Raw genomic sequence first — 26174 nt, forward strand, 5'->3', positions numbered from 1 at the left:
ATCCTATTTAGGGCTAAAAACAAGTTACTAGGGCAGAGCTGTTATTATTTCCATTTCACAGGTATAGGATAGCATTCCAGGGAGGTTAAATAACCAGCTCAAGATTGCACATGGAATGACAGAATGCAGTGGATCTATACAATGTGTATTTAGTCTCCATGTAACAGTCTGAGATAATTGTTCCCAACCCTGCAGAGACCAAGTCATCAACTATGAGCATCTGCCTTAGTCTCTGCTCAGCACCAGTCTCTTTCTCTCAGCTGAGGCTCTGCCTCCCTTTTTTACCAGGAGCCCTGTTTTTGACTTTGGTGTTTTCTTCTGGTCTCTCCACTTTGTGTTCTCCACCATTCATCTTCTCCCTTTCCATACTCCTAATTTGGCTTGCCCCATACTCTCTATTCATGTATGCTTGGCCTCCCAAGATGATGCTGAGGGTGGGACTTCTGGCTTTCTTCCCATCTTAGCAGTGGCTGGAAGAGCTTGGTTTGGCTCCTTTCTCTCTTCTATCTCTATATAAAGAATAATATTTGTCTAAGTGAGCTTAAGAGAGACAGCAAGGATGATGCTCAGGTCAAACATGGGTGGGGGTGCTGTGGAATATTATTCAACTATGTAAAGATGTGCTACATTTGTTTATGCTGTGGAATATTACTTTAACTGTGTAAAGATGTGTTATATTTGTTTATGCTGCATTTGTTTAAGGATGTAAGGATGTGTGTTTAATTATGTGAAGATGTGTTGCATCTGTTTCACCTTGCTTGCCTAAGGTACCTGATTAGTTGCATAAAGAGCTGAACAGCCAGCAGTTAGGCAGAGAAAGGATAGGCAGAGCTGGCAAGCAGAGAGAATAAATAAGGGAAAACATAGGCTGGGGGAAGAATGAGAGAGGAAGGAGGAAGAGAGAATGAGGGAGACACTTGGGGCCAGAAACCAGGTAGTCGCCAGCCAGTCGACACAAGAAGCAGTAAAAGTAAGATATATAGAAAGAATGAAAAGTAAAAAGCCCCAAGGCAAAAGGTAGATAATAAGAAACAGGTTAATTAGTTAAAAGAGCTAGCCAGAAACAAACCTAAGCTAGGTTGAGCATTTATAATGAATAAGAAGTCTCCGTGTCATGATTTGGGAGCTGGTTGGTGGCCCAAAAGATGGGGGAGGGGCTCTGGAGTCAAGCAGCTGAAGGTCAAACAACTGATGTAACGTCAAGAAAGTTATCACTGCTCGCAACCTTCATCTTTAAATTGGGCTTAATAAGAAGAGCTATCAATCAGTACTGCATTCAGTGAGTGTAGCTATTATTTTTCTTATCACCATCTGAGAACCAAAAAATTCATGCAGAGACAATGCTAGCTTAGTGTTGAAGGAAAAATGGCTTTGCTTTTTATGAGCTTCCTAGGCAGATGGGCAATGCCCTTGGCAGGGACTTGATTCAAGTGCACATCCTGCCTTGTGGCATTTGTTGCTGTCTCTCTATGACCTGTGCAGCCCTCGCTATAGTCTTCATGGTGTGAGTCTTGTTTTCTGAAGTTACAGGAGGAAGGAGAGACTGACATCAGAACCTTGTTGGTGGGAGGGAGAAGTATTTCCACCTGTGTATTAGATGCTCCGTGTCAGAGATTGGGTTATAGGAGCAGAGAGATAGATATGTGCTGGTATATAGCCATCTCTTCCTTATTCATAATCCTTCCTTCCTGTAGCATTGTGTGTTCTTAATGATGCTAACTGTACACATACAAGTTTCCATTCTACCCTGGCCTCCCAAACACATCTAGACACTGAGTCCCTGACAGCAAATGATCATGTTTGTGTGCACACATACATGTGTGCGTGCATGCATTTATGCATGGGTGTATGTGTGGTGTATGCATGCCTTCAAGTACACATTCTTCACAATCACTATAGCTGACTGAGGAGCTCTGCAGGAATCTATGGCTTCAATGGTGCCAGCTTTCCTGCCTGGGGTGACTCCTTGCTAGCGCTGTCTTAGCTGATAGTACATTCAAAACCTAATTGTTATCTCAGCAGAGTAACTCCATTATTCATCCTGACACCATCCCCCGTTAGCTGTTTGTTGCAGTGATGTTATATTAATGAGGCCTGCAAATAAATGAACAGGAGATCAGAGTGCTGGCTTGTTTCTCAGGAAAGCTGGCTGACTTCTTTATTGGTAACTTTCCAATGAGTCACTCCAGCCCCGAGCAGGTAGATTTTGGTCTTTCTTAAAAAAATGTGGTGCAGCTGTTTGGCTAAATACTTACAACTGTCCTAGCTTCTCAAGCAGTTGCATAGATGCATTAGCATCTGAAAGAGTCTGAGTAAAAACAATCTTCTTGAAATTATTTGGCACATGGAAAGCAGGGGCAACAGGAGGGTTGGATTACCTCAAACTAGTACAATATCAAAAATCCTTAGTTTTGGAGGACAATATGTACTGTTTTATACTTGATTTTTCTATCCCAGTTACATACCTGAGATAGTTAAATAGAATTTCTATTCCATAAACACGGACTAGTGAGGCTGGAGAAGTTACTGAGGTTGAAAATTTTAGTAAGTGAAATTTATACAGTGGTCAATGAAGAAATTACCTGGTGTCAGTACATCCTTACTGGGAAATGCAGCACACAGTAAGTGGTTTTAGAAACACATAGGCATATTCTTTCAGATTTCAAGTATGGTAGGTTTCCAGTCTGCCTGAGGTGCCACCTCTGTGATTCCTTCTATTTCTCAAGACTTGCCTTGCTTAGCCTGATCTCTGTCTTAGCCTGTAAGTGCACACCATCTGGGTTCTATCCTTTGGGTTCTCCCACTAGATAGAGACACCTCAGAGATTAGATGTCAACCCAGGGAACCTAAGATTCACTTCTATCACTATTGTACTGGTGGACAAAGACCAAAAACAATTCAATGTCACATAACACTTGGAGGAGGCATTGAATAAATGACTATGCCTAAAGGAAAAATTATGGTTGCTTTAAGCTCACATACACCCCAAATTCTCAAATTGTTTCCCATACTCATAGAAATGAGGTTGAACTTGATTATGTGTAGGAAGACAATTAAGTACCAAAGGGTGCTGAAGTACTCAGTAAGTCTGACATCTGTTGGTGTCTTTCAAGAGGGTCTGACATCAGATGGACACAAGATACCCTCTGCTGCAATGACAACAGAGGCCTAGTTCTCAACCTCTGTATCATTGCTAACCAGATGTGTGACTTTGGATAAATTATTGACTTTTGAAAGCACCATTCCCCCAGCTTGTACAATAATTACAATCATCTTGTTTGGAGGGTGAGAATGAACAGTCCACAGAACAGAGTCATATTAAATAAAAGCTATCATTATTGTCAAGCTCCAAATTAGATTTTGTCTCATGCTTGTCTGAGGTGGTGTCTTCCTTAGCTCTGTATACACTACTATGCTGTAGTCCTATTTTTAGAGAGGAGACCGTTGCCAAGGGTGTGGGTGAGAAGTTCCTGTTCTAGGCTCTTTGGAGGGAGCAAAATGGCCCATGGAGAAGGCACTTTCCAATATCATCCAACTAGTGCTCAAGGTTGGGGCTGTGCTGGGAGGAGCTGTGCCTTTCCAGGTCTCAGTCAATCCTGTGGCAACCTCCAACTCAAGCATAGTGTCTGGCACATGGCAGTAACCAACTAAATATTCTTGGATGAGAGAATTTATTTCTCAATGAGCTGTGACAATCTTTCTTAGAATTCTCATTTTGATGGGCTGAATCCTCCCCTTTATATGTTGAAGTTCTAATTCCTAGCACCACCACAGATACGCAGGGAGAATGTCATCATGTGAACATGAGGACAAGGTGACAAGTATATAAGCTAGTGTGTCATCAAAGCACCAGTATCTGGAAGAGAGGCCTGCTGCAGATCTTCCCTCATAGCCCTCCCAGGAACCTGGACTGATCCACATCTTCATTTTGGACTTGCAGTTTCCAGACACCTGAGAAAATGTATTTCTGTTATGTATACCCCCTTGTTTGTGTTCCTTTCTTAGGCTACTCTAGGAAACTAAAAGCAGAGACCAGGGTGGGGGACCTTCACTGCATTTGAGAGCCCCTTTAAATCTTCAAGTTTCTTTTCCTGAGGACATATTCTCTTTTCCCTTTCTGCTGAATCTTGACAGTTCACAGCTACTTGGAACACATCTCTAGTTGGGGGACTCATAATAGTTTCATCATTGAGGTCCCAAAAGGCTCTGAGGCCCAGGCTGGGGATAGTACAGACATGGTTGGGTAGGCATGCTGTAGGCTTTCTAGTCCTCAGCACATCTGTTCCAGGGGTTAACATGTGCACAGAATCCTGGGTGACAGCTGGAAACAAAAGCAACCTTGCAGGCCCTTCCATGGGGACAGAATCACTATTATGCCATTATTTGGTGAGAAGTAGCAAACAGTGAGTCTTGAGGTGTTCCTAACCTCTATATGCAAACTGGCCAGTTCAATAGGCTGGCTGTACAACATGTCCTGCATGAAGCATCTATAACAGATGGATCTTTAGGGGTAGCCCTGGTTGCTATGGAGAGTGTAGGATAAGGAGGGTTAGGGAAGAACACAGCTATTCATATAATTGCTTCCATTTTAACAGTGGAGAATCTTTGAGGTCATCTCATTTATTTCTCTGTTCATATGCAGAATAGCACCACTTGAAGCCATGCTTTGTTTCCATAGTTGGACATAGACCATCCTCTTTTCATCTCTGTTCTACAAGGATCATAGAGTTAGTGGCTTGGGTTAGCTGCCCTAAGTGATGGTACTGAGGACAACATATTTTCTGAAGATAAGGGAGATATGTACAAAGATTACCAATGCACAGAAGTCCCATAATTATGAGATTTCAAAAAAAAGAGCTATGCCAGCACAAAGGAATTATCCAAGAAAGTTGAAGAAAATAAGTTGATTCCTCTTAAAGATTACTTTGAATAAATTATTTATTCTTGCAAAAATTATGCCACAGAAGAGAGATTATACTCTTTTCAGAGGGGGTATTTTATCAGGAGGTCTTCAGGGTTGTTTTGGTGATGTGAACACTGGTTTTTTTGGTTAAGGTGAGATAATTGACCAGTTTTCCTCATTGAGAAGCTACTGTTGTTCCCATTGCAATTAATAATCTTATGGGAAATAGCTCAAGATTGTGTAAGTATCCTATTTCTCATCAACTTTTACCTCATCTTTTCACCTAATGATCATTCTTGCCTGAAACAGTTACAGCTATGCACATTAAGACTGTGACTTTCAGCTGGGTGGTGGTGCACACCTTTAATCCCAGCACTCAGGAGGCAGAGCCAGGTGGATCTCTGTGAGTTCAAGGCCAGCATGGTCTACAGAGCGAGATCCAGGATAGGCACCAAAACTACACAGAGAAACCCTGTCTTGCAAAACAAAAACAAAAACAAACCAAAAAAAATTGTGACTTTCTTTTTCCACAATTCTTTCTATATTTATTAGTTGGGATTCTAGTGTGAAGACATATCTTCCTTCTCCCCTCCTATTAAATGTTCATCTATTCACATCAGCAAGAACTGTGGATTCTTATTTCCTTCAGATCCCCCTTCAGGTTGGTTTCTGTGCTCTTTTTCTTTTAATGGTTTGTGCCCAAAGTATCCAGCCTGAATTAAACCATGAGGAAACATTAGGTATATTCAAATTTAGGGACACTATAACATAACTGGCCTTTAATACCATAAAGGTCACAGAAGGGCATTATTAGGACTGTAGATTAAAAGACTAAAGGGAGAAGACAATGTCATAATGGAATGTCACACTGGCTCCCAGATTAGACCTTAGATTGCATTTGGACCAGAGAAAGGATGTCACTATGACAACTGGGAAAATACTAATAAGGCATGTATGTCAGACAACATTACTGGATCAACATTAACTGATAATTACATTATGCTTCTGTACAGTAACGTTGGAAAACCTGGGTAAAGAGGATATGAATATTCTTTGTAGTATTTTTGTATCTTTTTATAAATATGAAATTATTTCATAAGTAACCAGTTAGAAGAAAGAAAATGACTTACAGGTGAAGGAGGGTCTGTTGGGGGTAAAGGATACAACATCAAAGAAAATAGGACAGATAATAGTCTAGTCATTCCAGGCCTGGGTACTCCCTGCCATTTGTCCTATCTAGAGTGATGTCCCTGAGTGGGTTTGGAGCATAGTACACGTTTGTCTCTTCCTAAAAATGCCCTTTTATATCTCAACATCCTCAACATGAAAATTACCATTAGGAGTCTTGGGACACCTTCTTTTGCTGATACATTCACTGGAAAAAAAATCAATTATAGCCTAATTACCTCAGGAGGCTAATTAGTCTCCTGTAATTTGTGTGTCCTCTGTGAACCCAGCAGCCTGTCCTCAGTCTGTGAACAGGATGGGTGGTAGAGGCAGAGGCTTCCCTGTGAGCAGCTAGCTTTAGGGTTTATAGAAGCTCCAGCCAGGCTGAGAGCAGACAGCCACCAGGCTTTGCAGTCCCAGAGCCTGTGGAGTTAGGAAGTGCTTGATGATGACAGAATCTCTACTGATTTAAGCTCCAGACACCACAGGCATTGACAGCAGAAAGACATAATGCAAAGCATGAACAGTCAAAGTTTTCAGGCTGGACGTTGCCAGAAACCACTAGAATAGATAAGGCACAGTGCTCCAAAGATGTGAAGATGCTCTGTATGAGGGCAGGGGCTGAAGTGGGCCAGTATGTCAGTCCTCTTTCCATTTTCTTCCATCAGAAAAGTCAGCGGGCCTGGTCACTGGCCACATCTGGATGTAAGCTAGTGCTAAAGCTACTCCCTGTTTGCAGGCAGGATCTACACCTGTGTAAGTTTATCCTGTCACAGAACAACACCATGACGTAGCACTTCTCTCCCCTCCATGTCAACTACATTCTTCTCCACAGACACTCACATACAAAATGGCACACTGCACTTCCTTCCCATGGTCTCGTATTCAACTTCTGGGGAACTTTGGGGCCTTACTTTGGTGATCTGGGGGTTGAAGCACTTAGCACAGTGTCCTCTCACGTGGAGGGGAGGGTCACAACTATCTGGTCTATACTTGCAATGGACTGGATATTAATTAAGATGAAGCACTACTAATTGTATATTCCTCTAGAAAATCATGAAGAATTTTAAAGTAGCTTTGTAATGAAATCTGAGTTTAGATGCTGGTGCTGCCTCTTATCTGCTGTATGAATTTGGGACTCCTTTTTCTCTTCTGTGAAATGGAGCTGAGAAAACTTCCTACACTTGCTATGAGAATTAAATATATCAAAGTCAAGCATGTTAAATAAATATCTGCTCTCTGTTCAGTCTATCTGAAGGCTGCAATACCACTTGATCTTGAGTTTTTTTGTTTTCCTTAAACTTAACTGAGAAGGATATGATTAGGTCAGAAAGGAAATCAAGAAGTTTCCCAATATTCCATGACACAGGGAAAAGTAGCATGGCTTTGAGGGGAAATGATGCAGAGACGAGGGCAGTGCATCAGCTCAGGGAAGATGAAGACAGGAATAGTTTCTTTCTGATATCATAAGCTTTGCATACCACCATGGAACCTGCCAAGGCCTTTGTTCTTAATAGAGAATACAAAATTTAGATTCAAAGAAAAGTAACAATTATTGACTGGGGAATAGTTGACAGCAACCAGAGTTAAATACAACTGGGCGCCTCCAGACCACTCACACCCAAGCAGTTGTTATTTCTCTCCCTATCACTAATTCATCTTCCTTTGCAATGTGCTATTTTGGGAACATCATTTTTTCCAATCTAATTAATTACTTTATTTCCTCCCATGAAAATGCACAAAACAAATTGGGACCAAGAAAAAATCCTGAGAAATGGTATGTGGCTAACATATGGCCTGTCTACTTCTCCAGTTTCCAATTTTGCACCTCTGAACTAGCTGTAGTTCCTCAAATAGCATTTTTAATGAGAAAAGCCAAAGCTGCTTTCTGAAATCTTCCTTTACCGTGGAGTCAATGTCTTGACCTGCCTGGCTCAGCCTCCCTCATATTCATGGGTATACAGACATGTATACACATCATGCACTGCAGTGTGGAGTGTGGACCACACTCCTGTCACTTATGCCTGTTCCTAGACACACACACCAAGACCTTCCATATCTGTCCACCAAATATACCATCTTCAGGAATTCATCCAGAAGTACATTTTTTTTTTTCATATGCCCCTGGCTGTCCCTTTATCTTTTGGAAGTTGGAGACTTACCTCTGTGATTTGGGGATTGGAGCATTTGACATTTTGGCTGGACCAATCGAGCCAGGGGCTAGAAGTGCTGGGGCAGTGTTGGTGGAGGGTACATCTACGCTCATCACTGCACCAGCCACACTCGAACTTGTGGTCTGCCTTGAGGCAGAGGCCACAGCTTTCCCGCTGGGCTGCACACTTGTAGAGATGTACTGCAAAGAAAGGGGGCTGTCATGGATAGGACTGCAGAGGCTCACCACATCCCCTCTGTTTGTAGGTGTAACAGACCTGCCCCAACCACAGACAACATCAGGGATCACCACCACTGCAAGAGTGTAACATGGGGAGTGAATACGGTGACTAGGCAGTCGTCTAGAGGTACAGTAGAAAAATAGGTTGAAGGTTTCTGCTTCTAGACTGAATCATATCCCTGCTTTAATTGTAGCTTCTCTACTTCCTATCAGTGTGACAAAGTATTTAACTTCTCTGATTCTTGTTTATCCATCTCTAACATGGAGATAATAGTTGGTTTGGGAGAGCTTTGAATGAGATGTTGTACAGTGAGTATTCAGCAATGCCTGTGATATACTCTAGATGCTATATACACACACCTATTATCTTTTCTTTGAACTCTAACAGTATTCTTAAGCTACTGTCTCTCACAAATTAGAGAAATGGACTCATTTCTTCATTGCAGGTAAAAAATGAAGTAAAAAAGAAACATATTGACTCTCCTAGCTTACTATGGGTACTGGTCTCAAGCTCGAATCCTGATGTAAAGCTTGCTGTGCTGCTGATGGTGGGTCCTGAGAACAGAAAAATCTTAGTTGGCACCCTGGATTAAAGAAAGTCCAGGTGGCTGAAGTAGGGGGCATGCTAGCAAGGAAAGCATGACACAGCCCTATCACAGCCAGTGTAGATGAGGAATGTGTTCCCAGAGAGAACAAACTAGTTCTCGATAGGTCACATGATCATTCTGCAAACCTTTTGCTTTGCTTTTTCTCTAACTGACTTGGAGGCCCTAGAGGAACTAGCTATCAAGCATAGTTGTGGCATGAGCCCTGGACTTAGTCTTTTCTTGTTAGTACTGGGAATTCAGAGCTCCAAGCAAATTCTCCAGATGAATATAATCAACTAATGGATTCAGCATCTAAAAGTAGATACATCTGTACATGTATAGACTGATATTTTGGTATCATTACTTAATAACTAACATGCACAACTCTCTTCCCCGCATTTATATTCAATTATACATTGTAAGTCATCTAGAGATGTTTGTGGTTAGGTATAAATACTATGCCATTCTGGAGGTTCCTGAAAATAATCCCATGGTAGATATTGAGCAATGACTCAGAAAGTCACTTTTCATCTTGTCTAGCCAAGTTGTCCTAAGCTTTTTGACCTGTTTTTGTGCCTCTGCTGGAGGTCAGGCACATTCCCCAAGGGAGATGCATTTTTTATTCTTCCATAGCACTCCCTGATACCTCTGTTCCATCCAGCTTCCTGGTTCTAGCAGCACAGACCATTCAGCATCCTAAGTCTAAGTACTCTTATGCCTGTGGTCCCCAAGGCACTGGTGAAGGGAATCTGAAATTGAGCAAGTACTTGTGAGACATTTATAAATCTGGATCATGTAGTCTTTAGCCATGAGCTCCGCAAATCCTCAGCAAGACCTTAAGCAGTGGGCTTCCTTTCCTCTGGGGCCTGCATGAAGACACTAGGATGTAGCCTAAACTTGCATGGTTCAAGTAGAAGCATCAGCAGTGGAACTTGGTTTGCTGAGTTTGTGAACCTGAATACTTAAACACAGTAGCCCACTGAACCCAATTCATGTTCAGCATTCTTGGACACTAAGGATCTAGTAGACACACATGTGAAGGCATGAGGAGGCTGCTTGTGCACCTACAGAACCTTGTAGATGTCAGGAGAGTCTGATGTAACAGTCTGGACCTGGCCATTTTCCTCCAGGTTCTGGGTGCAACCTCTGGGATCTAACTGATCTAATGTGGCAAGGAAAATATCTCTTATCTTCTAGTGGTGAAAAAGATCTAGTCTAGGAGCAAGCAAACACAGCTACCTGTACTGAAGTCTGTCTTGCAATGTAGGTTGCATTGACTTTAACAGTGTACCTCAGACAAGAAGCTGTCTGTATTCCATAGATGTTGAGGCATCTGCAGACCCTATCTTTCCATTAACTGCCTCCCTGGTGCTCAGGGGGTGACCCAGGAGTTGAAGCAGAGACTATGACAATTCCATTTACTTGAAGCATAATAGGATATATGACTCTCAATGGGGTAAGGGCTTCAAATCCCACTCAGAGCCCAGCAGCAGTGGCAATAGGTCCTCATCTTGGTGTGTACTAAGTTGCATGCTAGCTCTGAAGTCAGACTGTCTCAGCATTTGCTATATGACTCAGCTTCACCATCTATAGGATGGGAATAATAATAGCATACATTTAGAGTTACTAAGTAATAAAAAGAACTCAAATGAATTGTTTAATGAATGCTTTATATGACACATGTTCAGTAATTGGGTCATTCTGAAGGGCTGCCCTGGGGGTGGGCCTGCCAGGACCTGCTTTCTGGATGAGTGCAATGATAGCTTACAGGGTAGGAGCTTTAGAGTTTCTCTCTTGCTCTAACCCAGCCCTCCCCCCCCTTACTGAGCTTCTTTGCTCCAGATGTGATCTTGAGTTAGCATAGGAATCCCTCACCAGTCTCAGGACTACAGCACAGATGTACAAGCCTTCCTTGTGCTGTGAAAGTGACCAGGGCTGGGAACACGGGAAGGAGAGCCTGTATGAAAGCCCTATCTCCATTTCTAGGGAAGCTGGCAGGATGCTTTGCCTGCTGTTCTCCTAGGAAAGGTTCCACAGATACTTCAAAGCTACCAGGAGCAAGAGAACAGTGCAGAAGAACGGGCAACCACTTGGCGGACTGCTCTGGCTGTAGTAAAACAGGGCTCCCGACAGGGCTCCTTTGATGACTTCAAATGTTGCTTTAGGAGTCTCTGAAGAGCTCTTCTGGCAGAGGGAGTGTGCTGTTCAAGGAACAGCAGCAGCCTGCTATGATCTCCCGGATCCCAGCCTTCCCCAAGGTCATGAAAAGATCAAACTTGCACCCGGAAGCAGCTGTTTACCTTTCAGGTCCTGAGGGTTGTCAATGATGAAGTTGCCATTCCACACCACAGCGAAGTCCACTGCTAAATTGCTGATATCCATTCCATCATACTGGTACTACAGGGAGAGGACAGGAACACACATCTCTCAAGGCTGTCTGTCATAGTAAGTCAGAGTACAAAGCAACTCCTCAGGCTGCCCAAAGGGACCCCATGACACCTTGTCCCAGACTTGTAGTCAATAAGGCTACCAGGAGCTTTCCTAAGCCTCTGGCTTACCCTTCAGTTCTTCCTGAATCTGATAAAGCTCAGGTCTCCATCTCTACCCCTTTCTCCTGCTAAATCCATCCGCTCTAAACACACTTGCTGAAGACCCTCTCTGTATATTGGTTGAGTATGCATCTCAAAAGGAACGCTTTCTCCTTATAACTGCTACCCTTTCCGCTCGCTCACCCTTGTTCATTAAGTCTAGTTCTCATTCATCCTCCCTGCGTCCTTCCTTATGTCCCTCCCAGTCTCCCACATCCCAGCCTTGGACTCCTGGTGTTGCCATTTTCTGTCTTCAGTCTGGCACTTTCCAGGAATTACAATGCATTCTTTCATGGGTGCATTTATTTTCTTTAGAGTCTACTTTTTGGGACTCAAAGTTAATGTCCTCACTGGTCTCTCACACCTAGAGCCTATAACAGGGCATGTGGCAACAGTTGTGGAGTGTCTGGTTGGTCTCTCAAGTGTATGTGATGAGTTTTTGATGTGTTTGTGTGTACAAGTGTGCATATGTGCATTATGCATATGAAGGCCAGAGGTTGAGGCTGAGTGTCTTCCTTAATCATTCTCCCATTTTCTGAGATTGGCCTGGAGTTCATAGATTTTGCTAGACTGGCTGCCAAATGGGCTCCAATGATCTTCCACGTTCCACCCCCAGGACTGGGATTATAGTTGAGTCTTTGTGACCAGCATTTTTTTGTGGGTATGGGGGATCCAAACTCAGGTCCTTGGGTGGCAGGCACTTCACTGACTGTGCTATCTCCCCCGCCTGGTGCTCTCCCTCTACAGATAGGTTTTTCTTGGATTAGTGTCTAATAAAGAAAGTACTCACATCTTCCTGGGGATCTCATAGCACACCAGAAAAAAATCCCTAGAGAGGCTGAGTCTTCTGTTTTTTGGACCTCATAGAGGGTGTTCAAGCCTTTCGCAACCCCCTGGGTGGTCCTGTCCTCACTGCACCCTGTTACGTCTCCTGGGCAGCCCCTCTTTATGGCTGCCCATTCCTGGTCACTTAGGCCTGGAGGGCACTCCACTGCTGCTCTCCTGCCCAGGCTTCCATTGCCTTCTTCCTTTGTTGTGCTCTCTTTCTCAGCCTGGCTTCCTGCACACTTGGCACCGATTACAAATTCTATCAAACGCTTGTGACCCCAGAATCTGACAGCTCCCTGATAAGAGGCCCAGATTCTCTTTATCTCTCCCAGGCGAATTAGCTTCCCTCAACACCTTTGTCAGTCCCTCATCTCTGAGCTGACCCCCCACAGTCAGAGACGGAGTTGGCAGATAAAAAGATCTTCTCTGGGCTGGAATTATAATTAAACACCTCCTGTTTTCTGTCCACCATTCTGGGCAGGATTAACCCTTTTGGCTCCTGAAATGCTGCATCTCATTCCTCTCCTCCCACCCCTTTCTGCCCATTCTCATCTCAGTGATGCCCACCAATGTGCTCATATATTACATGGGGATAGGGTACTGGTGGGATTGATTCCTTTTGGCAGAAGTTTCCCCAATGGCAAAAATGTGTCCTTTAACTTCAGAAGGAACCTCCAAATTTCAACTTTTGCCATTAAGGTTCCCTTGAGAGTTCTCTCCTCTGAGAACATGGCTCACTGGCTCAGGGTGCTTACAGGTTTCTCTGTTCCTGGTAATGTGGGCACTGCCTGTGACCCTACATTATCTAAGGTCTTGGCACATTTGTGAGCTGCTTACCGAGCTGTTTTGGCACTGCACACTGGAGCTGTTGAAGCGCAGGGCAGGGACTCGGTGTACAGCCCCCTGGATGCTGAGCACACACTCATAGCCCCGCTGGCCGGACTGGGGCTGGGGAAGGTTCCGGGCCTTGAGGGTGATTGGTTTCACTTCTCCAACTGGGATCAGAATCTCCTCCGTGGGCACAAGCTGGGGACAGTCCTAAGTGAGCAAGCAGAGAGCTCCATTAGTTTCCAGAGTTAAGCCCGGAGAGGGAAAGAAACTAATGCCAGTCAGGAACTTCCTGTTTCCAGGTAGGTAGCCCATGAGAAGAAGGGCTGCACCTTATTTAAGAGGTATGTAGAGTCAGTAGGGGATGAAATCTTTCTTCCTACTGGTCTTTGATATTGTCAACACTATTCCACAAGGCATCCTAATCTTGGTGGTGTGTATTACAATTTAGGAATTAACTTTCAAACACCCTTATGGCAAACTGTGGGTTTTATCTCTGGAGACTAAATGAAAGAGCCTCCATGGGTTCATGTCCCCAGCTCAGACACCCCACCTCTGGTTTTATCTGGTTCCCCAGCCCCTTGGCCCTTTACATTGTCTGGTGCCTGAGGCAGCCCTTATCTACAGCCTCAGCTTCTCAGTTCCAGCTGAGCCAGCCTTTCCAGGAGGGGGGGGGGGTCAAGTGCCCCACCCAACCCCCCAGATATGCTCTAAATCCTTGCTCTGGCTTTTTATCTCATTTTATTACCATGTGTGAATGCGATGCTGCTTTGGAAAACAAAATCCAAATAGGGAAGTGTGGAAGGGAGGGGCCATGAGGAGGATGCATGAGAGAGAGAAGGAGAGATCAGTTTTCCTCCATTGTGTCTGGAGGCAGAGGTCCAACAAAACCCAGTCTTGTTGCCTTCTCTGCCCCGTACAGGGGGGATGTGGAAACTCTTCACATAGAAACATGTCTAATATCCAGGGATCAGTTAGGGAGTTCTTGAAGGAAGTTCCACCTTCCCTGTTCTCTGGACACTAGTTCCTAGAGGGACTTTGGGAACATGTTGGTGCTCATGTGGTTACAGGAGGGTATTGCTGGTATTTGCTGCCTGAGTAACAAAACTGCTGGACTTTCCGCAAGTTATGGACAGTCTCAAATTCCAGATAGCAGAAGCCATCCCTGTCAGAAGCCTTGTGTAACACAGGCTGTTGAGCAATTGTAATCTCTACCGAAGATCTACAGAGCTAGTCAGCTCCTCTGTGTGGACATGCACAGTCCCCCTCTCTCCTCTTTTTCTTCAGATTCCAGCTGTAAACCTATTATACTCTGGTCTGTATTTGCCTCTAAACCTGTTCATTCTTGTACATCAAAGTCTGGACATACTGAACACATAGTTCTGTGGTGCTATTTCTTGTACTAACACTAAATCTGGACCTTTGTACATGCTTTTCTCCCTATCAAAGACTAACTTCTACCCAGTACTGCCATATTCTTCCTGCTCTCTGCTCTACCTCAACTTAATCAGATAGCTGAGCATCAAATACCCAGCTTTCCAACTTGGCTCAGGAAGGCTGGACCAACCCTTTCCAACAATAGCTTCAGGTAGAACTCTACGTATTGTCCCATATTTGCATTGAATCTGTGGGTCTACAATTCCTGTGGACTTGTTTATCTTGCTGGGCTGTGATCTTCTGAAGAACTGGGCCTGAACTTTTCCACCACACATTCCAAGTCTTCATCTTGTGTCAAATGTATAATGGATACTTAGCCATTGTTTGCAGAAGGGTGAATGTAAAGAAGAAAATAAAATAATAGACAAAAGAATTCTGTAGTTTCTTTTTAATTTTAAGTTTGGAGGCTGGTAAGAGATAAGGGAAACTTGAGAAGCAATTTGATTCCCAAGCTAGGACTATAGATGGCCATGGTTTCTGGAGTTCCATAATTACCTAAATGCACAGCCTTAGCTATTGAGGAGTATGACCATTTGTACAGAGCTGGAGCCTGGGGAATTTCCTATTGAATTCTGTCTGGGAGGACTAGAAAGACTTCCAGGGTAAGCTGGCCACTCCTGCCTGCCAGTCACTGCATAGGAGGACTCCAAAAAGCAGAATTTCTGAGAGGTACTGGATCAGAAGGAATACCAGAACAGATGGGTCCTAGTTCAGGTACCAGTTGCTTAAGCTGCCGACTCATAAACCTGCTCTTTAGTGCTCTTTTATTTTTCATCCCCTGCAGGCACTTTTGACAGAGTCTTTCACAGATTTATAGCCAGGAAACCCAGGTATCCCACTGAAAAGAAGAACATCCAGTCAGCAGCTAAAAATCTAGCCAGAATCTAACAGGTTAGAATTTATTATAGAAGTAAGTCTGATGTATAATGCAGTGGGGTGTGTGTGTGTGTGTGTGTGTGTGTGTGTGTGTGTGTAGGCTTAGAGAAAGAGAGGAGAGACAGACACAGACTGACAGAAAGACAAACAGACAGACAGACAGACAGACACAGAGAGAGAGAGAGAGAGAGAGAGAGAGAGAGAGAGAGAGAGAGAGAGAGAGAGAGAGAGAGAGAGAGAGAGAGAGAGAGAGAGAGAGAGAGAGAGGAGATTAATTCAGATTTGGAACCAAGTGTTATAAAAGACAAATTCTTGTTTCTCTAATGAGTTCAGAAAACAAATTTAAATTTCAGGAGGCCTAGACTCTTAAAGATATACTTTTGGAAGTATGATGTCTCAGGTCAGCAAATAAGACTGTAGAATCCTTTAAACCTTTGATGACAAAAATTTCCCCATAATTGTCCCTTAGTATCCATGGATTCCATCAGCCAAGGACCAAAGATATTTGAAAAATAAAAGTTATACCTGTACTAGAGATATACAAGGACCCCACTGTGATTATCTCCCAAATAAAGAAAGCAGCTGCTCCTACAGCATTGATACAGAGTGATAGATTCTGAGTAATCTAAAGATCATTTAAGATACAGGACAGAATATGTATGGTTTTATGAAAATATCACATGGTTTAACAGAAGGGACTTCACATCTGTAAAAGGTTCTGGAACTAGTCCTTGTCCTCTATGACTGTGGAGGGATAGCTGAATATACTCAATATATATCTAGCTTAGAGTTTGGCAAGTCATGGGCAGAAGTTAATTGTAAGTTACATTTGTTTTTCAAAGAATAGAATTTTAGAAAGCTTCTGCATGCTCTTTTAGGTCTTTTAAAATTAGTTTTAAAAATGATGAATAGGCTCTTTCCTAATACCTAAACATGCTCAAGATTGGCCTAGTAGCAAAATGATGCATTGGGCTTTGTTTATTTGGCAGTTGTTCTAGGGCCAGATAGAAAAGGACTTTTCTTCTATTCCTAGGGTAGAAAGAAGTGGTTGGCATTCCCAGCACACAATCTGCATCTTTGGCAACAAGAAAGATGTAGACCTGGTCTGGGAGATGGATCCATGAGATAACTGGTGAAGGGAAGGAGTTTGGGGTAGAAATGACAATGGTAAGGCCAAGGGCAGAGGCAAGAGAATCGACAGCCAGGAAGTCTCGAGAGTTGTTGTAACTTCAGTACATTTGGGACTTGGGAGAGTGATAGGTTCCACCTGAAGCCATTCCTATGCCACTTGTTTCTGTACACACACACACACACACACACACACACACACACACACACACACGATGGAGTGAGAGAAAGGGAGAGGAGGAGAAGAACAAGGAGAGAGGGAAAGAGAGAAAGTAGAGAGAGAGAATGTTTTTGTCCTAAGGACAAAAAACAAAAAACCAAAAACCAAAAAAACACCAATAACCATAAATAACTTTTTTGTAGAATGTTAAGATGTTCATTAACATTCTTAAAATACCATTGGCCCCTGATGACCCTGCAGACTTCCCAATAACAACTTTAGGTCATCTTATCTCCTCTGTCTATCCCCCACTGGAGCCAAGTCTTCTCAGGAGGTATTTCAGTTTAAATAAAGGTAAACAGATGCCCTTTTTGAGAACATCCCAGGGGTGGGTAAGAGGCAGGGCCACACACAGCCTTGCTGCCCACTCAGTTAGGTTGGGATGCCCCTGGTTTTGTGCTGAGGACTTGTTAGTTCTCAAAAGGACTTCTTCCATGTGGAAATAGCATTATCTTCACCCACTGGACTTCAAAGAGTGAGAGCAGCCAGCATCCTGGGAAGCTAATTGGATTTATTTGCTTCTATCTTTCCTTTGGGATGGGTGTAAAGAAGATATTTACGTAGCTACATCTCACTAGGTCTGTTCCAGCTGTGGAGGGAGATGAGCTTTCAAGGCTGATAGCTGTACGTATTCCTGTGCACACTACCTGCTAACACTATGCTGCAGGGAGATAGAGGTCTAGGTAGTCTGTCAGAAAGTTGGAGGGCTCTAAGTGGGAGAGGGCACAGTGAAGATGGAGCATCTTCAAAGGGCTTGAGAGATGGTCCGGATGAAGTTCTGCTTCTTCATGTACAAAATGGCTTTAGTAATACCTGACAACTAGATTACATAAAAGAGGGTATATAGTGATTGTGTGGTAACAGGCTGGGTTAACAACTGTTAATATGATTACTGTGTATTGCTTGTATATGTACATATGTGGCAGAGTCAGATGATTCTAGCTTGTTCAAAGGCACTTTAGATTGAGTTCTGACATCTGCATTTGTCAGACCAACCATCAGAGGAATATTGAGCCTCAGTTTTGTCTGTTATAGAATCAGCTTAATAAATAGTCAAGAGTACATGAGATTTATTCACAAATAAGGTGATGCACACATGAAAAATACCCAATACATGTCAGCTACTGTATTCCTGTTTCAGAATTGCATGTGCTGTGGCTCAGCTTATCAGTTCTTCCTTGTCAGGCCCAAGCATATTGGCCCAGAAGTTTCTGAAAAATGGCCCTTCTGACCCTTCCATGGGAAGTATTTCCATCTGTGGAGATAGATTTGTGTTGGTCCAGCCACAACTGAACCCTCATGACCAATAGCAAGGGGTCAGATCAAAGTCATGCCAGTGACCATAACTGTGGCCATGGAGACCAATATGCTCACAGGCCCCAATTTTCTGAGAGAGCAAATTAGTCAGTTTTTCCTGGATGCTGAATTCTCCATAGCCTTGGGCAATACCCCTAAATTGTTGGCATTCTGGTTACTACAGATGTCAAATCAGAGTTATGTGAAACTGCATTCAGCTTAGAGAATCAACTGAAATGCCATCTGTCAATGGTTCTCAATCTTCAGCTTCATCTGGGATTGCACCCAAGAATTTGAATTTCTAGCAAGTTTGCAGGTGATGCTGATGGCATAGTCTTGGGAAGGCACACTGAGAACTGTGCCACAGGTGCAGAACTATGAACACATGAGGCATGACCGTTGCAGTGCTGCTAATTGGTGGCGCTAATTGGTGGTACTAATCAGTGATACATTGCTTTTACAAGTATACAGGCATGAAATTTTGATTCAAAAGTTGGAGGAGGGGCTTGATGGAATTGGGAAAACAAAGATATTCTAGTAATTCCAAAATGCTTTATAAGGATTTACAACCCCTAAAAACAACTTGATCCAAGCTGGACACACACACTTTTGTTATTCTTCAAACTTTGGGGGATAGGGTCCCCTAAAGCAGAGGTTTGAACAGAAAAAAAAAAATCTAAGCCTGGAAACCATTCACCAGGAAGGAATGTGTTGTAAAAAGATTTAGTTGTATTTTAGGACTTTGAGAAAGTGGCCCTAAGCCACTGTGCTGGGAAACTGCCCTCCACTTCCTTTGCTGAGTCAAGCCAGCAGGATGGATTCTGGGCTTCCCTCACAGCCTCCCTTCAGTCCTGATGCTGTACCAATAACCAGCATACATGAGGACAAGAGAGCAGCTCCCTACACAATCTGATGGGGAGATAAAGGGGACAAGAACAATGCTGCTTCCCAACCCAAGCCACAGACACCAAAGAGAGAAAATTAGACTGGGGTTTGCCCCCCCAAGATCTTTTGGTGATCACTGAATCCTGCTAACAGGGAGGCAGTGGCTTCTCTCTAGCCAGCTTTCTGGGACTTTCAAATCTCTCACTTGCTGCCCAGGAGCAACTATACTTCAGTGATTCCTTGTAGGGGGCTGGGCTGCTTCCAATTAGCCCTCTGGGGCTCAGCCCTCAGGTCTCTCCACCATAGTTTTATTTGTCTTGCTCCCTGTGACAATCTGCTTGCCCTTACTCCAGCTGCAGGTCACTCAGGCTTGGCTCTGGATTTCTATCTGCCTGCTAGGGTGGCCTCCACAGATTCAGAGTTGCTCTTGTCCTGATCTGTACCATCTCCCTGGGTTCTGAGTTTTCTCTTCCAGTTTATGAAGGAACTTCAGAACTTTAGTAGCCATGGTGAAGGTCCATTTCTAAGACAGAAAATGCTAACCTTCCACTGCCTAGATTCTAGCTCTTCTGTAGTGGCTTCCCATGGCAATTCTTTAATTGGCCCCCAGGTTGTGTTAACCTCTGTCCCACTACCAGCAAGAAGACTAGTTTCAAAGTGCCACAGAATCCCAAGCTTGAATTAATAACCAGTGTCCATTAAGAACAGTATAGCATTCCAGCAGGAGGGAGATATATCTAGAAAACTAGATGCTAGCCCTTTGCTTGACTGTAGACTTACTGTGCTTCAATAGAACATTCACTCTCAGCAGTACAGGAAAACTCCATAGTCACTCCTTAATATCTACAAGTTTTTCCAAAATACTGGAGGAATCTCTCTCTCTCTCTCTCTCTCTCTCTCTCTCTCTCTCTCTCTCTCTCTCTCTCTCTCTGTCTGTGTGTGTGTGTGTGTGTGTACAAGGTCTTAATTGTCTAGTCCTAATTAGCTACCCTTGGGCATGAAAAACACTAGACAAAAGGGAAATCGAAGAAGCAGCTTCATGGAGCTGAGGCATACTAGGGAAATGTGAGAGAACCAACCTTAGTGAATAATTACTAAGCGGAATCGGAATATTCACAGTAAAGGTGAACAACGTGATATTTCACTGTGTCAATGACAAAGGCTGGTCAGACTTTAGGGAAGGCGCTTCAACTAGATAATATAGTAGGACTTTTGGCAATGCTTGGTGCTTTTTACTAGCTGATTTCTCTGTCTCCAAGGCCACCCACCCAGTAATACATCAGAGTCAAAGAATCATTGAATTTTAGAGTTGGAAGAAAAGTTGGCATGAAAAGATGGTTGAGAGTGAATGTTCTATTGAAGCACAGTAAGTCTACAGCCAAGCAAAGGGCTAGGCTCAAAGAATAGACAGCATTCATTACACTCTCTCAGAGCATGGAGTCTGTTTGTTGGGTATGTTCCCTCTGAGCTTTTAGTTTCTACTGGAAGTCACCTTTACACTCTTGAATGCAGTCTTAGCAGTCTAGCAGATAAAGCCTCTGCTGGGGGTGGTCATTGGTTGCTACTTGCTTGAGCTTTATAATATCATGTATTTATAACATGAAGAATCTCTGATAAGGTGACCAAGATAGGCCAGTACAAAAGATGGTTAAACCACTGGACAGACCATCTGCAGTGCAAAGGGGCTGGTTTCCTGGGATCGTTGTCATGCCACAGATAACCTTCTTACCTCAGAAACATTGATCCTGCCTTCCTGGAAGGAACAGGTGGTGGGGTCATGTGTGCAGAGGTTTCGGTACTTGCACCAATGGCAGCGGAAGGCGCTGTTGACACAGGACAGGCACCTGCAAGGAGGAGACAGTAAGAGGGCCATGCAGGCCTGTCATGAAAGAAGGCTGTTATCCTTACGTCTTCATCTCACTCTTGGGAGGATAACTAGTGAAGCATGTTCTAGTACTGAGAATTATAGATTCTGTAGCTGAGATGTTCATGGGGCCAGACAATTAGGAACAAACTGGGACTTCAGTGGGAATATTTAACCTGTAAAACAGTAGCAGTAGGTGTGCTAGTTTATATTTTCAGGAATTTTGCAAGCTAGAATTTCAGTCTGTTGGGCTGAAATTGGCTATGGTGGAAGCATTTAAATTATAGAAATTGGTAAACACTATGCATTATATTTTTAAAAACTTGATTGCTGATAGTTAATGCCAGTACACCATTGCTTATCAGTCAGGGTAGCTATAAGAGTGCAGAGGAAGAAATTAGGCAGATCTGATCATAGTCTTGCTTCTGCTGCCAACATTGATGTCACTCTGAGTAAGTCACTTGCATTGTGCATTAAATTTTTTTCATCTGTCTGTAAAACCATTCCTGTGTGGTCCACAGGGCTGTTTGGTGTCAAGTGAGATAATGAATAGGGAATGGTTTTGAAAAGAATTATGTTAAATGTGATTATTATTTTGAAGAAGTTAAATCACCTATTATTTCAACTTCTTGAATAACATTAGAATATTGTGATTTGGTTCACATCACCTATGTTACTGAGCTTGGGAAAGTTACAGTATTGCATTTGCCCCATATCTCTAGTGGTCCTGGCATGGAGCAATAGCCTATGCCTATGGGATAAATGTTCTTTCCACAGAGAGCACTTCCTCCCTTAGGGTTCACCTGGAGGCTCTGTGTGTGTGCAGACCACTCTGAAACGTACTAAGAGTTCTGGCCTTCCTCCTCCTCAGCTTCTATATCTAACAATTTAGTATAGTTCTGCTTTTCAGAACTGTACCAAGCTGTTAAGAACAGAAATAGGTCTGCATTCTGGCGCCACCTGGTGGGGTTCTTATTAAGTTTGGGTGGTAGGGGCTTTCATTCAGGGGTCTCAGACTAGTGTAAGGTATAAAGTGGTTAGGTGATTTGGCCCATATATACCCCAGAAAGGATTCTTTTCTAGTCAGGCACACCCCAGGTCCAGTAATGTCTAAAATCACCTTGTTTCTGAGTTTGAGTCAGTGCTATTTCATGTACTCCATCAATGATAGATTCTTGATACTATCATATGATTCAACAAGTAAATAGTGAATATCAACCAGGATGAAATAAATGGTGTTTGTTGGACCCCACCAGGCTCTTTCACTGGCTGATTTTGTCAGTCATTGTAGCACTTATTATCAGTGGGTCTCAGCTTACCATATTAAAAAGAGGGAACTGAACTTGATACTCAGACTTTTAATCAAATTCCAGGAGTAGAGAAGGGTAAAACAATGTTGAGCAATAAAATAGAATCTTAGCTGTTGAGGAGGCCTGCTTTTTTTTCTGCTAAAACTTATTGCCTGTGACAATATCTTCCTTGCCATAGAAATCTATCACTGAATGTGGTGACATCACACTGGATTGCCATGGTAACACAGGTACTCTCACAAACAATAGATTCCTTTACCACTGCTTTAGATTATGAAGGTTGATAGGTCCTCCCTCCAAGGAGCCTGCAGTTCCCAAGCAGGTTTATTTGGGGTTGGGATATATAGTGGGCAGTGGTCATTTTTATGCAATTTTTTAGTCTCCTTGCCCTGCCTTTGTTGCATCTGGCCATTCCAACCTCTTGTTCCTCTTGTCTGTCTTACTCATAATATATATTGAGGAGGGATATGTTGCACACTGAAGTTAAAGTCTCTTCTGTCTCTTCCAGCCCAGGCCCCCTCACTGGATGCTGAGAGAGGCTGCTGTCCTTATGTCTGTCCTCCTTTGTGCAAATATTGGACTCCTCCACACTCACTGTCAGTCCCTGGCTTCAAAGCCACTGCCAATTGGCTGAAGTGAAGACCTCTTCTTACAGCTCCTAGGTCAGGACCCTTCTCTTGCCATTCTAGCTTTAGAGCTGGAGGTAGAGTGTATTGGGGTGAGGCCAAAGGAATGAAATAAGGGGCTGTGGTAAGTGACTGCCATTCAAATGAGCATGTACCACCCTCCCTCCCCCAGAGAGACTTTAATGTGACTACTGCACAAGTCTTGCCCTAGAGGGAGGAAGTGGAACCATATACTCATATCCAGACCCAAGCAAGGATCCTTCTGAGGCATGCTTACAGTTGGTGGGCACTGCAGTTATAGAACTTGAACTCGGTGCTGACAAAGATCTTTCCTGTCTCCTTCGATCTCAGTTGCAGCTCTAGGCCAAACCAGTCTGCAAAAGAGGACAGAGTGTGAACCTGGGGTCTAGTGAACACCCTGAGGGGAAGACCATGTCATAGAGCCTCCCAGAAGTTTGGTTGAGAGAGCTCAATGCAATCTATTGCCTGAATCTCACCTGTTCCTAGAAGGGACAGGAAGTAGGCACAGTGCACATTATGCATTCTCAGCCTGGGAGGAATGAGCATTTTCCTCCTTGAATCTCACTTAGGGCATAGTACAGTGCTTTCAAACTCAAACAAGTTATGTAAGCCAATATTAGCATCTTGTACATGAAGACTGGTCAGGTAGCTTCATGTCTGTATTTGTGATGCCTATGTTTATCTTGATACCAATTGGCTCTTTTTGCATATAATCCTTACCTTGATCCAGAGGGATAACAGGGACATCCTTGGGCCCAGGTGAGATGCAGATGACTTGGCTCCCAGACACCTGTCCCTCCACCTCAGTCAAGTTCCCAAAGGCACAGGCAATACCCTCAGAGAGGTTGGGGGCATCATTCACAACCAGGCTGAGCTGTGGGAAAAGCAAGAACTCAGGAGAACCAGGCTCCAGGTAAGGCTCCCTGCCAGGACCAATTGCTCAGGGATCTCCTTGACTTTGTCTATAAGAGAAGGGAATTGGTCTAGTGATCTTCCATTTTTGATGCTGAGCAATTAGAATAACAAATGGTTGTGTGGTATGTTGGGTCAATGGTTTTCATAAAGATTGTTACTGTTAATTCTTCAATCTTGTCCAGCATCAGAAAGTACTTGGTGTTTAAGGAAGTAAGGGGATTTGTACTAATATGCATCTCATGCTCTATCTGATATGGAAATTAATTGCAAAGCACATATGAAAGTGAGTCATAAATTTGAGACTTTATCATAGGCCTTAGTTTGGGTTCCTTGAAATGTAAGCTTCATCAGGATGGTAGAAGACAGCAGATCTTTTCCCCAGCTACCTCTCACCCATTTATTTGGAAGCTGTGTTCTCCAGAGCTTCTGCTCCTCTGTTCCCTCTGGGCTTTCTACTTTCGAGCAGTGCCATGGTGTGGGACAGGATGCACAGGGGATCAAAGAAGGGTCACTGATGGCTAGAACAGCAGTCTCCAGCCTGGCTAAATTTGCAGAGCCTCATTTTAGTGATTAAAAAAAAAAACTAGACTTTCAGAATTTTGGAAAATGTTCTGAATTCAGGCCACTTTTCAATGAGTTTGCCCTCAACTTCCACAATAGGCACAACCTCCCTGATTGTTTCATTAGCATCACTGGGGCCCAAACCTCCTGGTGGGTGTGAATGAACTGAAACTACAGAAGGTTCATTGACTAATTAACATTCATGAATGCTCATAAAACCTTCACAATGAAATTGCAGTCAGGGCCTAAGGACACAGAATATTTTGGGTTGTATCTTGACAGGTGGCTGAGGGCTATTTTTACTTTGTTTAATATTCTCTTTAAGCACACACTTTGAACAAGTCTCAGTCTTCCTTTAATCTCTCTCCTGCCCACCAAACACAATGGCAAGCTAAGGCTTTCTTGAATAATTAACAAACAGAAGAGTGAAGTCATACTATGTCCTAAGAATGTGCTGTTGGGTATTGTACCATAGGTTTTATTATTATTATTATTTTTTAAGCACTGAAATTCTGATTAATATGTGCAGATATTAAAAAAGTGTACTCTGTGTCCCTGTCCTCCCTGCTGCATACTCACCAGCCGGCTGTGATCTGACACAGAGATGCTGCTGGGGTGCACCTCAAGGCTCATGCACTGGCTAATACTGGCAGCGAATCGATTTGCTTCCCAGGCCCGTTGGCATTTGTCCCTTCGGGAGCACCTATATGAACACAGATTCGTAAGAGGTCACGGCTCCACTGTCCCTGGGTAATAGAGATTTGCTACCCCAGCACTGTGGTCTATTGCTTTGTCATGACTTTCATTGTATTCTCAGATGTCCACTATCACATAAAGCTAAAGATATATCAAAGAAGAGGTATTAATTTCCAACCTAGATGGTGGTTAGGTATAAAGAACACCAAGCTAGTACTAGGGAATGCTCAAGTAAGTGAGTAAGTAAGAAGTTTGGGGTACTTGAGAAACAGGGCTGTGAAAATGAACTCTGCAGCTAGAATGTTAGGCTCTAATACCAGGCCTGTTACCTGCTAGCTGGATCCCACTAGACAAGTTACTTAATCTCTCTCTTCTCTGTTTCCTAAACCTTAAAATAGCAAGGATGATAATACCCTACCTTGTAAAGCTATTCTAAGGTTAAAGTGAATTAGTACTCAGAATGCCACCTGGCATTCAATGGATGTATCCCTGTGCTAGCCCTTGTGATATTGATATTAATAATAATGATAATAACATTATCACACACCTCCAAGGTGTTAGGAAGCAGGAGAGGGTCTTAGCTGTGAGATAGGATCCATGTGATCTTTGGCTGGATTAATGGCTCTTTAAAGGAAAATACCATGTTTTACTCAACAAAATCTGTCATAGGTATTTTTAAATAAATGTTTGTGTCATGAAATAATGCCTTAAGTCAAAGAGACAGACAAAGCATGTGTCCAGGGCTGCCTCTGTCAGAAAGCCCATGTGGCCATTTCTCCTGACATCTTCATCTTTGGCTCCAGGCTCCTCATTCCATACTGGCAGGTAAGTAACACAAAGTTTGGGGCTACTACATGCTGTGTTTTATGGATCAGGTTCAGTGCTGGTGCAGCTCCAAACCAAATAACCAAACAGGACATAGGACTACTGCAATACACAAACAAGCAGTAATTCCTACCCTGACTCCCCAAGCTCCTCCCTTCTTCCTTTCCAAGTACATAATGGATTCAAATATGAGTGCTGTCAAAGGAAAGAATTATGGAGGT

General features: G+C 43.3%; 1 protein-coding gene across 2 annotated transcripts in view; it reads right to left on the minus strand.

Moving 5' to 3' along the window:
- Plxna2 (plexin A2) overlaps positions 1-26174 on the minus strand; it is a 201244-nt gene that overhangs the window by 43360 nt on the left and 131710 nt on the right. For both annotated transcript variants that reach the window (XR_004946163.1, XM_036202014.1), the window contains exons 6-12: positions 25012-25135; positions 23677-23830; positions 23213-23309; positions 20865-20979; positions 13303-13503; positions 11350-11446; positions 8233-8423 (exon numbers count right to left, since the gene is read on the minus strand). Coding sequence is in view for 1 of the 2 variants with exons in the window: in XM_036202014.1 (XP_036057907.1) it covers positions 8233-8423; positions 11350-11446; positions 13303-13503; positions 20865-20979; positions 23213-23309; positions 23677-23830; positions 25012-25135 (979 nt within the window). In the remaining variant the exon portion in view is untranslated. The remainder of the gene's footprint in view (positions 1-8232; positions 8424-11349; positions 11447-13302; positions 13504-20864; positions 20980-23212; positions 23310-23676; positions 23831-25011; positions 25136-26174) is intronic.

The sequence above is a fragment of the Onychomys torridus genome, chromosome 11, assembly GCF_903995425.1.
Source record: "Onychomys torridus chromosome 11, mOncTor1.1, whole genome shotgun sequence".
NCBI classification, from domain to species: Eukaryota; Metazoa; Chordata; class Mammalia; order Rodentia; family Cricetidae; genus Onychomys; species Onychomys torridus.